At 34.6% G+C, this 16365-nt stretch overlaps 1 protein-coding gene across 1 annotated transcript in view; it reads right to left on the bottom strand.

The window, feature by feature from the left end:
• The window catches only part of TRPC1 (transient receptor potential cation channel subfamily C member 1), a 76972-nt gene that overhangs the window by 1582 nt on the left and 59025 nt on the right, over positions 1–16365 (bottom strand). The window contains exons 10-12 of the mRNA XM_027876007.1: positions 6234–6412; positions 904–1105; positions 380–574 (exon numbers count right to left, since the gene is read on the bottom strand). Coding sequence (XP_027731808.1) covers positions 380–574; positions 904–1105; positions 6234–6412 — 576 coding nt within the window. The remainder of the gene's footprint in view (positions 1–379; positions 575–903; positions 1106–6233; positions 6413–16365) is intronic.

The raw sequence follows: 16365 nt of genomic DNA, 5'->3' as shown, positions 1-16365 counted from the left end.
AATATTCCTGTAATTACACAGTCACTTGATAGTTTTTCATACTTGCTTACTTCAAACTAATTTGTGGAAGTATGAAGCTATGGTAATTAATGTGATATCACTGCAACATGTACTAAATTATTTATTCAAAGAAAACAAATCCTTTCTTTTATGATATAATTTGCTTGCACTGTTCATAATATTTTTTTTTGCTTTAAAAGAAAAAAATTACGTACTCAGGAAAGAGAAAAACTTTTAACCCCAATCTGAAATTTAAAATAGGCTTTAAGATATCGAGATTGGCAATTATTTTGCCTTCATGGCATTTTATTAGCTGAGTCTAATTTTTAAACTTAAATGAAACTTTATAGGCTGAACCTAAATTTGCACCATTTCTTACCTTTAAGCTGTTTTGTCGTTTGACCTTGCCCTTTGATGTATGAGAGCAAATCCACTTACTGAGGCTACTTAGTAGATAGCAGATGGTCTTGGGAGAAGGAATGATATTGAAAGGTGGAGGTAGTGTACATTTATCATCAAAGTAGCTAAGCCACAACTTAGCACGGGCAAATTTCCACTCTTTGTCCTCGTGGTTCTATAATGTAAGGCATATGAAAAATGAGGTTTAAAAACATATGTTAAAAATCCCCATGTGTAGCCTTAAACTATCAAGGTCTCCATATACATTAAAGAAAATGATTTACCTCATTACTACATACTAATGGTATAGAAATTCATCATAGACATTATTTATATTGTAAAAAAATCTATATTAAAAGCTAAAATGTATACTTTTCTAAAATTAATGCGTACAATCGAGGCTACAATGATACTATCCTTCATATTTTCTAACTTTTTTTGTTTCTAGATTTAATATTAACTGAGAAGTACAAAGACACTTTTTTAGAATAATGGAACACTTACTGCTATCAGCTGAAAGCTTTTATGAAGCATGGCCACTAACAATTTGGTAAGAACAATAACAACCACGACATTGTATGTGCCAACAATAACCGCTCCAACAAAAGACTGCAACTCTTCACCGTAGCTAAATCTTGTGACAAAGATTGCCACATGTGCTAAAGAAAAAATATACCAGAACAAAGCAAAGCAAGTGCCAATGAACCTGAAAAAACAGTAAAAATTTTTTGTTAAACAAAACAGCAAAATAAGTAAATCACTTCCATCAAAACTATTTAAAGAAAATGTCGATATTCTAATAATAAATACTTAATAAATGAAGTTTATACAAATTTTCTTATTCTAGTACTCAAACAGAGACATACTTTGCTTTAAAACAAAAACAAATACATGGAAATTTGGACTTACAACAAGATAAATTATACCAATAAGTTGATTGTAGAACTTATAATACATTTTCAATAACAAAGTCCCTTGGTGATTTAAAATTATTTTATCGGTAAAATTCAACTTTCAAAAATGTATGTATAATGTGAAATCTGGTATGTTACAGATAAGTTCACAAAAGCAGATCATAATTACCTTAAAAATTCTATGTAATTCTGACTATATGATTCTGCCAAACTAAATGATAATCTCTTACTTAGAGATTAATATTTAGAACTTAATTAAAATTAAGATTTTCTAATGACTCTGGTCTAACACTTCAGTCCAGGAATTTTTCTAAGACATCTATAACTATCATTCACTCCACCTTTCCCCACCCCACAAACCCCAAATACATTAATAAAAACTATAGAGTCCTGAATTAATTTCCCTTGTCCTTTCATTTAAAAAAATTAAATATTAAGGGTGGACTTTAACCCATCTGAGAACTGAAAATGTTGAATTCCTTATTACACACACATAATTTTTATGAAGCTTAAACAAAAAAGACGAAAAATTAGTGCCCTGAATCCAGTGGTATTTGAACTCATATAATCTATGTTTAAAACATATTAATTTTTCTAAAAAAAAAATTCCAGTTTTGTTTAGTTCCAACCAAGCCCTAGGAGATCAGGAATAGATTGGTTTGCGAAGGATGATGGGAAAATACCCACAACCAATCTTCCATCCCTTAGTAAGGTCCTTGAGATAGAAGCTATTAATTTTAAATTATATTATATTTTTCTAAGGCAGCTAAGTGGCATAGTGGATAGAGTGCTGGACCTGGAGTCAGGAAGACTCATTTTCCTAACTTCAAATCCAACCTCAGACACAGTGTGACCCTGGACAAGTCACTTAACCCTGTTTGCCTCAGAGCTAGAGAAGGAAATGGCAAGCCACTCCAGTATTTTTGTCAAGAAAATCCCAAATGGAGTCACAAAAAGTTGGATACGACTGAAAACAACAGAACAACAACTTTTCAAAAGTTATCAGTCATACAATAAGGATTCATCAAACTCCCACATAAAGACTGAATTGTTTCCCAAAGACATTTTTAAGTTTCCCAGGGATATTTCTGTGATGAATTGGCAAACAAATGTTACATATAAATTTTTTTTCTTTCTGAAACTTTTAGATGTAACGGAAAAGGTAAATAATTTTTAAAAACATTCTAGGAATAATAAATCACATGTTGGGCCCTTTTGGGACTTTATTATAGGACATAAGTGAAGAAAACAATCCACATTAACTCAGCTTTTTTTGAGGGAAAGAGGAAATGAGAAGATTCATATCATCAGTTCAAAAACAGAAGAATACCATTTACGGGATATGTGGTCATCATTAAAGGTTGTTTTGGGGTTTTTTTTTCCCAAAAGCCAATGGGGATGGAGCTAGGATGACAGAGAAAAGGCAGGGACTCACCTGAGCTCTCCCAAATTCCCCTCAAACAACTTTAATAATGCCTTAAAACAAATTCTGGAGTAGCAGAATCCACAAAAGGATAGAGTGAAACAATTTTCCATCCCAAGACAATTTAGGAGTTCAGCAGAAAAGGTCTAGCTCACCAGGGTGAGAATGGAGCATAGTCCAGATCAGGCCACGCCACAGGAAACCAACAGGAGGCCTTGGGGATGACTGAATATGCAGCAGCATTTTCTAGACCTCTCAGCCCACAGACACTAAGGGGGGCCGGACGACTCATCAGAAGGAGATTACAAGGGTCTTTTTGCTGGCACTGAGCACAGGACTCTGTTATATTACCCACACTCAGATCTGGGTCACAGCCCTGGGTCTCAATCCTCGGCAAGAAGGAGCACCAGAGCCTGTGGCCACAGAGAGGCAGGGAGCTGGTCACAGACTCCCTGGGCAGAAAAGAGTACTTGTGGCTACTCACAGACCAGAGCACAGACTAGGAGAGTAGTAAATATATCTCTCCTTAGATCATACCACCTTGGAAGAACCAAAAGCTTACAAATCCTCAGAATTAGCTCTGAAAACAGCAGCACAAAAAACCTGAAGCTTAGGATAGTACCTCCTCCATCCCAAGAGCAAAGCCCAACTTTAATATAAAGCTAAGAGTCAAGAAATAGGATAGGAAAATGAGCAAGCAAACAAACAAACAAAAAGATTGTGACTACAGAAAGTTACTATGGTGACAGGGAAGCTCAAAACACAAACTCAGAAGAAGACAATAAAGTCAAAACCGCCATATCCAAAGAGCCTCAAAGAAAAATGTGAATTTGGTCTCAGGCCCAAAAAGAATTCCAAGAAGAGCTCAAAAAGGATTTTAAAAATCAAATAAGAGAGGCAGAGGAAAAATTGGGAAAGGAAATGAAAGTGATACAAGATAATCATGAAAAAAGAGTCAACAGCTTGGTAAAGGAGGCATAAAAAATACTGAAGAAAATAACACCTTAAAAACAGAATAGGCCAAATGGTAAAAGAGGCACAAAAATCTAACGAAGAGAAGAATGCCTTAAAAAGCAAAATTGGCCAAATGGAAAAGGAAGATCAAAAGCTCAATAAAGAAAATAATTTCTTAAAAATTAGAATTGAACAAGTGGAAGCTAATGACTCCATGAGACACCAAGAAACAATAAAACAAAATCAAAATATGAAAAAAAGAAGAAAATGTGAAATATCTCATTGAATAATATGATTCAATAATAACTACTGATATGGTAAATAGATCAAGTAGAGATAATTTAAGAATTACTGGACTACCCTAAAGCCACGTTCAAAATAAGAATCTAAATATCTTTCAATAAATTATCAAGGAAAACTTCCCTGATACTCTAGAATCAGGGGGTAAAACAGAAATTCAAAGAATCCACCAATCACCTCCTGAATCCCAAGATGAAAACTCCCAGGAATATTATAACTAAATTCCAGAGCTCCCAGCTCAAGGAGAAAATATTACAAGCAGCCAGAAAGAAACAATTCAAATATCATGGAGCCACAGTGAGGATAACGCAAGATTTAGCAGCCTCTATATTAAAAGACCAGAGAACTTGGAATAAGATATTCCAGAGAGCAAAGGAGCTAGGATTATAACCAAGAATCATCTAACCAGAAAAACTGAGTATAATGCTTCAGGGGAAAAAACAGACATTCAATGAAACAGTGGAATTTCAAGTAGACCCAATGAAAAGACCAGAGCTGAATAGAAAATCTGACTTTCAAATAAAAGTCTCAAGAAAAGCATAAAAAGGTAAGCAGGAAAGAGAAATCATAAGGAAGTCAATAAGGTTAAACTCTTCACATTCCTACATGAGAAGATGATATTTGTAATTCCTAAGAACTTTATCATTATTTGGGCAGTAAGAAAGAGTATACACAGATAGAGGGTATAGGTATGAGACTGAATATGATGGGATGATCTCTTAAAAAATTAAATTAAATTAAAGGCTAAGAAAGAGGAATGCACTGGGAGAAGGGGAAAAGGAAAGGGAGAATGGGGTAAATTATCCCACATAAAAGAGGCACAACAGAGCTTTACAGTAGAGAGAAAGGTGGGGGAGGTGGGAGGGAGTACTTGAACCTTACTCTCATCAGAATTGACTCAAAGAAAGAATATCATACACACTCAGTAGGGTATAGAAATCTATCTTATACTACAGTAAAGTAAGAAAGGAAGGGGATAAAAAAAGGGGAAAGGAAATGATAGCAGGGAAGGCATATTGGGGCAGGTGGTTGACAAAAGCAAAATACTTTTGAGGAGGAACAGGGTGAAGGAGAGAGAGTAGGATAAATGGGGAAAACAGAATGAAGGGAAATATAATTAGTAATCATAACTGTGAAAAAAATTTACAGGAAGTTTCTCTGATAAAGGCCTCCTTTCTTAAATATATAGAGAACTTTGTCAAATTTATAAAAATAAGAGCCATTCCCTAATTGATAGTCAATGGATATGAATAGGCAGTTTTCAGATGAAGTAATCAAAGTTATCTATAATCATATGAAAAACTGCTCTAAATCACTACTGATTAAAGAATGAAAATTCAAACAACTCTAAGGTACTACCCCTCACCTATCAAATTGGCTAATACGACAGAAAAGGAAAATGACAAATGTTGGAGGGGATATGGGGAAACTGAGACACTAATGTACTGCTGATAGAGTAGTAAACTGATTCAACCACTCTGTAGAACAATGTGGAACTATGCCCAAAGGGCTATAAAACCATACATACCCTTTGACCCAGCAATACCACTATTATGTCTGTATTCTAAAGAGATAAAAAGCAAAAAGTAAAAGGACCTATATGTACAAAAATATTTACAGCAGTTCTTTTAGTGGTGATAAAGAATTGGAAATTGATGAGATGCCCATCAATTGGGGAATGGCTGACCAAGTCATGGCATATGATTGTGACAGAATATTATTGTGCTATTATATGAAAGGATAAGCAGGATGCTCTAAGAAAAACCTGGAAATACTAACATGAACTGATACAAAGTGAAGTGCGTAGAACCAGGAGCACAGTGTACACAGTAACAGCAATGTTGTACGATGATCAGCTGTGAACAACTTAGCCATACGATGATCCAAGACAATTCCAAAGGACTTATGATGAAAAATACTGTCCATCACCAGAGAAAGAACTGATGGAGTCTGAACGCAGATACAAGCATACTTTTTTTTAAAAATTTTTCTTGGGGTTTTTTTTTTGGCTTGTGTTTTCTTTTAAAATATTACTAATATGGAAATATGTTTTGCATGACTGCACATATATAACCTCTATCAAATTACCTGCCATCTTAGGAAGTGGAAAGGGGAGAGAGGGAGAGAACTGGGAACTCAGAATTTTTAAAAATGAATGTTAAAAATTGTTTTTACATGTAACTGGGGAAAAATAAAACATTAAGTAAATGATTAAGAAAAAGAAAAAAAAGCCAACAACTCACGAATGGAATGTGTCATTGCTTTGCTGTTCACAGAAGATTCCTGCACAGTCCTTCTGTTCTTGAGGAGCTGTATAACCTTTGTCATATAGTTGGGTCAGTCCAATTGTGAAGGAAAACAAGACGAGAAGGAACATCCCAAGAAATTTTCCAAAGTCTTGCAACATTTGTCCCATTGATATCTATGGAACGTATAAAACATATTTTCAAAAGAAAAGCTATTATAAATTATAAAATATTAAATGCTTAGATGTAGCCCACAAATGATAAGAAGAAATGGCATGACATACAGACTGCTCATCTCTTTCCACATGAGTTGTGTGACATCCGTCAACCAAAAATCCTTTCCAGTAAATTCCATTTTGGTTATATCAAATAGATTAAGGGCCAAGCAAATGTTTGGTTTTTGTGATTACCTGCCCTACTTTCCTTGAAACAGAGTCAGTTCTGTAAAGGATAATATTGCCATAGGATTCCAGTTTTGCTTAGTTCAAACTGAGCCCTAGGAGATCAAGAATAGGACTGGTTTGCAAAGGATGAAGGGAAAACACCCACAACCAATCTTCCAACCCCTACTCAGTTCCTTGAGGTAGAAGCTATCTTTTAGATTTGTATCCCTAGCACTTAGTACAGAGATTGGCACATAGTAAGTGCTTAATAAATGCTACTTCATTTATTATTCATTCAAAATTTGTACATTTCCTTAAATATCAGAAAACTAAGAAAAAATAAAATACCCTTAAGATGAACCCACCCTCACAAACTGACTATTGTAGGTTTGATCCAGTTTGTTATCCTACACAAGAAACAACCAGCATAATAACATTTATACTGCTGACCATAGATCTGATCTGATCATGATCTAGTCTAAGTAAAACTTTTTGGTAAGATTAAATTGGATACCTGTTATTTGAGATGCATTAATTCTTTCAGACTAATAAAGGGCCATTTACTAACACATAAGCTCTAACATGTTACATATCCTGCTGGCTCCTCAATTCAACAAGCATTTATTAAGTACCTACTACACGTCAGACCCTGTGGTAGGAAGTGGGAGTAAAAAGACAAAAAAAATCTAAATAGCTCCTGCCTTAAGGAGCTTACATTTTCCTGGTCCCGGAAAAAAACATAAGTAAACACTAAAAAATGAGAGAACAGGGACAGGAATAAGTAGATCCCAATGAATCAACTAAGTGAAGCAGTAGATAGAGTGCTGGGCCTGGAGTCAATAAGATTCATATTCAAATCCAGCCTCAGACACTTACTACCCGTGGGATCCTGGGCAAGTTACTTAACTTTCCTCAATTGTAAAATGGAGATAGTAAGAGCCTACCTTGACAGTAGGCTGTGGTGAGGACCAAATAAGATATTTGTAAAGTGCTTAGCACAGCACCTGGCACATAGTAGGTGCTATATAATGCTTATTTCTTCCTTCCTTCCTTCCCACTAGTACCTGGTAGGATCAAGAAAGACCTCCTATACAAGGTAGTACGTCAAGCTCACTTGATTATAAAACTAACATAATCTCATATAGCTAATTTTATCACAAATGGGCAGCCCCCGTTTTATGAATGGGTTATGTTACAAGAGTTCATCTGCAAATAAGTTTGGAATTAAAAATAAATTTTCCTATGAAATTAATTGCTATAAATGAGTTTTGGGGAGCTTAAGGAGGGAGGGGGGAGATGGTTTCTCTCCACTCACCAGCACATTTAGTATGACAGGAAAAAAATTAGAATCAGATTAAGGTGGTAATAAGGTGTTAATATGTAAAATTAAGTATAAATACACATGATATCCCCCTTTTACTCTTTTATGAAGTGCAAAGTTTCCCTGATTGAAATAGGAGGTAAGCTTGGCACTGACTGGCTGAAGACTGGCCACCCACCTGTTGTCCTTTAAAAAGCTAAGCTTTGTAGATGTTGAGGAAGGGAACAGTTATATGGAGTGTGATCCCTTAGTTTCTCATCCCATGTCACCTCTCATTCTGCCATGATGTCCTTGCAGAAAAGCTACTTGCCCAATAGAAGGGAGAAAGGGATGGAGGAAGGGAGGGATGGAATGAGAGAGAAAAGAGAACCAGACAGACATACAGAGACAGAGAGAAACAGAAAGGGAAAGAGGTAGTTAGGAAGACAAGAGAATGAAAGAACAAAAGAGAGGGAGAAAGGAAGGGGAAGAGAGAGATGAGAGGAGGGAGAAGACAAGGAGGAGAGAAGGACGAAGAAAGGGGAGAAAGAAATATAACAGTTGAGGCAGGGAGGCCAGGGGTTAGAAGTAGTTTCAAGGAGTGTTACGATCCCTGGCAACAAAGGAGAGAGCTGACTACGGATTCATGAGAGAACCTTTTCAAAGTACAAGAAAAAAAACAAAACGGGTACACAGAAAGGGTAATTTTGTTACTATCCTGTTAAATTTAACATGCAGTTTTTAGAGAAAAACTGTTCATAGTTTCAAATACAATCCTCTTTTCTATTCTTCGTATACTGAAATATTTGTGTTTGTTGGTCATTGTTAAGTTTATATTTAAAAATTAAATGAAAAGGGGGAAAATTAGTACAAAGTCAGCCTAAAGAACAAAAACAAGAAAGAGACATAGCATACAATTAAAATAACTCCATCCTGACCTATTTAAACAAATCACAGAATAATGAACATGGGATGTGGATGGAAGAAATAATGGATACCCAGTACAGTAATTTTCTGCAAAAGTTCAAACAATGTAAATCAATGGCCATAGCGAGGAAACAAAACAGCCAAAAAATGCCTTATGATAAATGTTTGACTTACTTGCTAGGCACAGACATAGAGTATAAACTGATTTCTAAAGTCTTACAAAAAATGAAACAGAGAAAGGAGGAAAAATAAAACCAGTTTACATTTTTTTGGGGGGGGGGGCCTAGGAAATGGAGTTAAGTGACTTGCCCAAGGTCACACAGCTAGTAAGTGTTATGTGTCTAAGGTCAGATTTAAACTCAGGTCCTCCTGAATCCAGGGATGGTGCTCTATCCACTGCGCCACCTACCTACCCCAAACCAGTTTACTTTTACTGGAGATAAAACTTACGTTTAAAGAGAGGTTGACAAGGGATTCTAGGCAAAATTATGCAAAGAACATTTAAGGATGAAAATGACTAGCCAATAAAGGAAAAAATGGGAAAGATTCCAAAGATTTTTATAATAAAATCTTTTCACCATAAAGAACACTTGGGACTCTTAACATCAGTGCCAGAAGTGCTTACAGAGGAAGTAGAAAAGGCACTAAAGAGAACAAAAATGAGAAAAGCAGGTGCACTAGACCAAGTGTACATAGAAGACATCTGCTCTTCAGATAACATAAGTGAAAGTTTTTAAGGGATTCACCCTCACAAGGTATCACCTTGCTTCACAAAGTATCTAAAAGAAATGAAAATACCAAAGACATGGAAAAATAATCTCAGACCTTATTAATATACACCTCCCCCTCCAAAAAAAGGTGACTGAGAGATCATCAACTGACCTGTATGTCTATTTTCCCATCTATATAAAACTTTATGAGAATAATCTACACATGCACCAAAGGCATCGTTGATGACAGTATTAGCAGGGAAGAAGCAGACCTCTGCAAGACACATGCTACAATTTACCTCAGCTTTACCAATGTACAATTGACTGAAAGATGCACAGGAACACAAGATCTCAACTGTGCTTACTATCTGTTGACTATAGAAAAAGATCTTGTTTTGGTAGATCAAAAAACTACCTTAAAAACTTCTAACAAGGTTTCTCCTATGTATGCCTCAGAATAATGCAGAACTGTTGAAAGACATGGAAATACAAATAACTTACAACACCCAGCCATTTTAATATCTGATAGGAAATAAAGCATAAGTTTGCAGAAGATATTCACCATCATCATGAACACACACAGAATATGTACAACCAATTGGATTCAGAATTAAGTATGTGTTGGCTGGATTGACCATGGGAAATTAAAGAGCTCTTTTATTTTGTCCAAACTTATCCCTAAAATTAAGGTCCATCTTGTTAACACCAGTATTCTATTGGTGGCTGTGTATGGTTACTAATCATGAAACACCATAGTATCTGGTCATCATGTGGAGAAAGCAAGGGTTTTCTTTCAAAAGAAAGTGAGGGAGGCCTCTAATATATTGGGCTGACACCCTATGATAAACATATGAGAGAATGTGGATAAAAATCAAATAAGTAGATATGGATGGGTTTGTAATCTGTACTGTTGGTGGGAACATCCACATAAATGAAATAATAAATTCATTAGAGTTTATGAATGTTCTGAACTGTACCTTGGGCTCTAATGTCTAATCTACCTCTCCTAATGTCCTTAATAAAATTTAAAGCAGAATACCATGTTAAATTCAGGGTGGAGAGAGAACTGTGCCTGAAGTCAGGAGGATGAATCTGGCCTCAGACACTTACTAGCTATATGACCCTGGGCAAGTCACATAACCCTGTTTGCCTCAGTTTCCTCATCTGTAAAATGGGCTGGAGAAGGAAATGGCAAATCACTCCAGTATCTTTGCCAAGAAAACCCCAAATGGGGTCATGAAGAGTCAGACACAATTGGAAATAACTCAACACATCATATCAAATAGCAGAAAGTCAGTGATCTACCATTTCAATTTGTACTATTTTCTAGGTCCATATAGTGTTTCTTAAACTGACCAATCTCTCCTATTCATTTTATTTCCTATATTTAGTAGTAAATGCCTCTCTAAATGAGTGTTGAGTTTTGTTGTGTGTGTAGTAAATTATAGCCCATTATAGGAAATAGACAAAAAAAAAGAGCTCACACACAAAATATGTATCCAATAGAATTACTGGAAGATAATATTTCTTGCTAACTCATATGGGAAATGTTGCCAGGTTCTCAAGTCCACATTTCAAAGTGGGCCTCAACTAGCTGCCTGGACAACTGTCTGCAGTATAAAAATACTATGTGAGGTGCAGAAACCAAGATGACTTCTTAACTTTCACTTTAATACATGATGGTACCCTTCTCTGATACATGTTAAGGTTGTTTCCTCAATTTCTCAGTTTCCAAGATTCTGAGGCTATAAGTAGTATGGAAGGAAAGGTGTTCGTTGTTATCTCTACTTCCAGATGTAACTGGTTAAAGTGTAACTGGTTAAGAAGGTAAAGGAAAGGGGAAAAAAAAGCTTACTCTATGGGTTATGTAAATGTACTGGAATTATTTTCATAAGTACAGAGGCCTGTTTTCATGGCTGAGGTTAGATTCTACAAAACATTCCCAGATTCCAGAGCCTCACTCCTCCACATACGTGGATCTCATCAAGGGTTTCATGGCAAAAAAAAAATAATAAAGCTGATATTAAGTTTGTTTATGGTCTGTATTTCTGATTTGACTTTCTTGAGCAAAGTCACCAGACTCAAAATCACACTATAGTGGAAGGAAACAGCTTAACATTTACTCAAAGATTTTGTTCAGAACTTTACATATTGCGGTATCTTACACCTATGAGATAAATCAGTAGGCATTCTAATAGACTAGAATAGGTCCAAATACAACACTGGAGAACATAGTACCATTTTCTACAACAAAACTAAGTACACATAGCCCTGCAAGAAGTAACGACCTCATTTAAAATTATCTTTTAGGCAGTAAAATCTGTACAGAAAATACTCCCAACCAAAAGCAAATAGCAGACCCAAATATTATTCATTTGGATGAATAACCAGATAGAAATATTCAATTACTCTATTACCTTGTTTATTTCTAAATGCGGAATAATGATGACAAGGATTCATTCAGACCTCTGGAACAACAAAAAAAAATTGCCAGGGATTCTGTAAGAATAATTCTTTGTCACATATGGGTTTTACTATATGTACTCTGAGGATCCTTCAAATTCTAAGATCCTATGACCATACCTAGCTATTTCTGTAGATGATTATCAATTTTATTATTAATCCCTTTTAGTTTGATGATCATAACCAAGAAGGTCAATTTCAAGTATGTTTACAGAGATTTTGTATTTGTTGAATATAAAATGTAACTTTTTATTAAAAATTTTTACACATTTTGGAACAAAAAATTTCTCCTGAACACAGACAATGATTAACGATAGTTGTCTTTTAAAACCAATAATTCTTGTAAGATAAAATTTAGAATTTCTCAACATTTGAAAGTATTGTTTTCTCATCTTATAGCTGATTTCTGAGACTATATCCACACATTCCTTGTTTTCCAAGTATTTCTAAATTGTGATTTTTAAAATTGACAGAGGAAAAAAGCTAAAAAGGTCATTATTTATAGGTAAACATAAAGGGAATGAAAATATTTTGGTTCATTTACTATGTACTTTAAGACATTATAGACCACTATAAAGACTGCATGAATTCACAGATAATTAAAGCTGAATCTAAATTGAGTTCCCAAATCCATGGGAAATGTGTGCTCTTATAAGGTTCGCTGATAGTATCACTTGGTTTCGACTTTAGAACTACCAGGGAAGTTATCATAAAATCACATTTGCTAGATGAGGGCTCTAGTGGGAGTCCAGTATATTTAGAGCACTCAAATAAGCTAAGCTAACTAAATAAATATCAGCAAACAGAGGATCAGTTAAGATTGAAGACAGAACAGAGTCTGTTCTAAAAAAAAATCCTTATGGAATGAGAACTAGACTTTAATCTGTAATTAAGTTAGTGTGAATTGTGGTTCTGCTGAGAAAAACATTTCTGCTCAAAACAACCCTGACAGTAATTGAAAACTTTGAGTCATTTGGAATAATTTATTAACTTCATGTTTCTATCCATTCACTGAACAAATTATATAATGTATAAATCTAAAGAAAGCTATTGGAGTTCGATTATTGTTAGCAAGAAAAATAAACACAATAGGATCATCATAGGATTAAACTTTCTAAATAGATATCCTTTCCAGAAAATAATGATGATAAATATCATGGATATCTTTTTAGAGATTTTATTCTGGATCACTCTCTATTTCTTGGTTCTGCATGTATATGATAACCTACATAATGCTGCTGATGATCTAAAGGTCTTAGCACACTAAGCACCAAGGAAAGGCAAATATTTGTATTTTAAAACACAGGAGACAAATTAGTTTTGACATTTAAGCATTATTTGAAGGGACATTCAGAAATAATTTCTAAATCATTGTCCAGGCTGTCTCTTTTTATCTTCTGCAAGATGTTTTTCTCTCATTCCATAGCTATCACCCTTCCTGGTCTTCCTTTTTCCCTTCCCCAGGCCTCTTCTTTAGTTGCCCATAATAAGGAATTTTCTAAATATTTGTTAAGTAAAGCTTTGTTTCTGTTATTAAGTAAAATATCATGTAAGTTAAATCTTCTTATTCAAAACAAAAACTTAAATGAAACCAGCTTTATTTTACTTTCACTACCTTCTTGGCCCAGTTCCTAACCCTCTAGACTTCAAAACTTCTCTTCAGTCATCTCATCCTGGAACCCCCTTCAGTGGCTGGAGCCTCATGGACCTCAAATACTTGCTGTATCACTCCACCAGCCTATTCACCGTGGAATATCCCCCCACAAGGTCCACCTTACCTCCTCTTCTCCCATTAGTAAGTTCCTCCTGGAGTCTACATTTTGTTAGGAGGGTAGGCCAGTCTGCCTTTATTCTCCACCTGGTTCTGCATTCTGGACTTCAAAACAATGACCCCAAGTTACCACTCCCTCCTTTTCAGCTCCCTTTTGTTTACTGTCTTCTGCCATTAGAATGTAAGCTCCTTGAGAACAGGGACTCTTCTTTCCTCCCTCCCATTCCTGCTTTCTCTCATTTTTCTCTCTGAGTCAGAGATTCTCAACACAAAAAATAGTTCTTAAAACATTAGCAGCCATCTAGCAAAAATTTTCCAATCATGTGCAGCTATCTCTCAACTATAATTTACCAAATACCTCCACATTACTTCCCAACACAGTCCTTGTACAAAGCTGATCTCCTTTCCATTAAGCTTTGTTTGTTCCCACATCTGTGTACTTTTGAAGCCTACTGTGACTAGAATGCAAATTCTTCTCTCTGCCATTCTAAATCTTATACTTGCTTCAAAGGCCATTTTAAAATTCACTTCATTCTGACTAACATGGCCATATCCATTGAACCAGAAACTCCATTACTGGGCTTGTTTCCCCAAGGAAGCCATTGATAAGAAAAAAGTCTTCATAGACACCAAAATATTTAGAGCAGTATATTTTGTGTCAGCAAAGAATTGGAAACAAAGTGAATGCCCATCAATTGCGGAATGGCTAAACAAACTGTGGTACATGAATGTAATGATTATTACTGTGCCATAAGAGATTATGTGCATGATGAATCAGAAAAGCATGGAGATAATGTATACAAACTGATGCAGAGTGAAGTGAATAGAGCCAAGAAAGCAATAAACACAGTTAACTTTAATAATGGAAATTGAAATAATAACAACACACCAAAAAATTCAAAAGTGAATGTAACAAAATTACAAAAATCAAGCAGGACTCATGAAGAAATAGGAAAGGACACTCCAACCTACCCCTTCATGGAGGTGGGAGATCCACAGGTGTTTCAAATTGCACATATTTTCAGACTTTTTCAATGTATTGATCAGTTGCGTTGATTTTTTTCCTCTCTAAAAAAATATCATTTGTTATATGGGATGGCTCTCTGGGAGGAGGAGAGCAAGGAATACTTGGGATAACTATGATGATGTCATAGAAGTCATCAATAAAAATAGAAGTCATCAATAAAAACTTATTTGAGAAAAAGATTCACTTTATCCAAGAAGCCTTTCATGATTAAAAACAGACCTTTAGCAGCTATGAGTACAATCCCCACTGTATACACTTGTGTGTATTACTACCTTGGAATTCTCCATTTCATATGGGTATGCTTTTTTAAAATCTCCAACTGAATGCTAACTCCCATAAATTCAAGGTTCATGTCTCCATTTTTGTAAATGCCATAATCATAGTCACAGTAATATGAAAATATTAGGGACTTAAATATTTGATGAATAGATGACTAAATGACAAGTAAATTCCACAGCCAGAAGAGAAAAGATCCTAGATATCCCTAATAAAAAAAATGAGCTTCTGAAAATATTTACACATAAAAATATTTACACATGGTATAGTTCCTCTCTTGAAAAATATAGAATAAACAGGATATGATGACTTTAAAATGTACAATTTCACTAACAAAGAGATGCAAAATAAAACAGCTTTGAGAAATCTGCTCACACCAATCAAATTAGGAGAAAAAATGAAAAACGTTGAAATCTGATATGAGAGGGGCTGTGAAAAAACTAGTATACTCATTGAATGGCACTGTAAATTTGTAGAAACGTTTTGGAGAACAGTATGACAGTACAAAGTAAAAATTACAAAAATAATTATACCCTTTGACCTAACTGTTCTATTGCTGAGAATATATACTCAAAGTGTTATCAAAAACAAAAACATAAAAAGGTAGGTAGATAGAGATTCATCTATTAATATACAGATCTATAATTAGATCTGTATCTAATTATATATTGATAGATAAATGTAATAGCTTTAAACTTTTTGGATAGCCTGAATTTTCAAAGATGTTCATAGCAAAATTATATATAATCGCAAGAAAAAAAAAAACAACACAACAACACAAAAACAACTAAAGTAGCCTAAATATTCAACAATAAGAGACAGGTTAAATAAACTGTGATATATTAATGTTACAAAATATTATAATGAAATTAAAACATGGGTAGGAGAGATAGAAAGAAATCTAGAAAGAACTTTACAAAATAATGCAAAGAGCAGAAGAATATATACTATATATACATAAAGTTGATTTTTTTAAAAAGTGAATGAACAGACAAAGATTCTTGATTGGGACTCAGAGGGAGCAACTAAAAAGCTATATTTTATGAAATGGAATTAATATTAATTTTAATAGTTACAAAGCAAAATTAACTATATGACATTCAATACTATCTTTAATATGTTAATTTTGAAAATTATATATGTACATATATATTTTAAATAAGATAACATTTACAAAGTACTTAGCACAGTCCCTGACACACAGTAAAATGCTCAATAAATGCTTAATCCCATTCCTTTCACTTTAAAAAATAGGAAAAAACTAGGAACATT

The sequence above is a fragment of the Vombatus ursinus genome, unplaced genomic scaffold (assembly GCF_900497805.2).
Source record: "Vombatus ursinus unplaced genomic scaffold, bare-nosed wombat genome assembly UNPS02014810.1, whole genome shotgun sequence".
Classification (NCBI taxonomy): domain Eukaryota; kingdom Metazoa; phylum Chordata; class Mammalia; order Diprotodontia; family Vombatidae; genus Vombatus; species Vombatus ursinus.
This window is presented reverse-complemented; position numbering and strand designations above follow the sequence as displayed.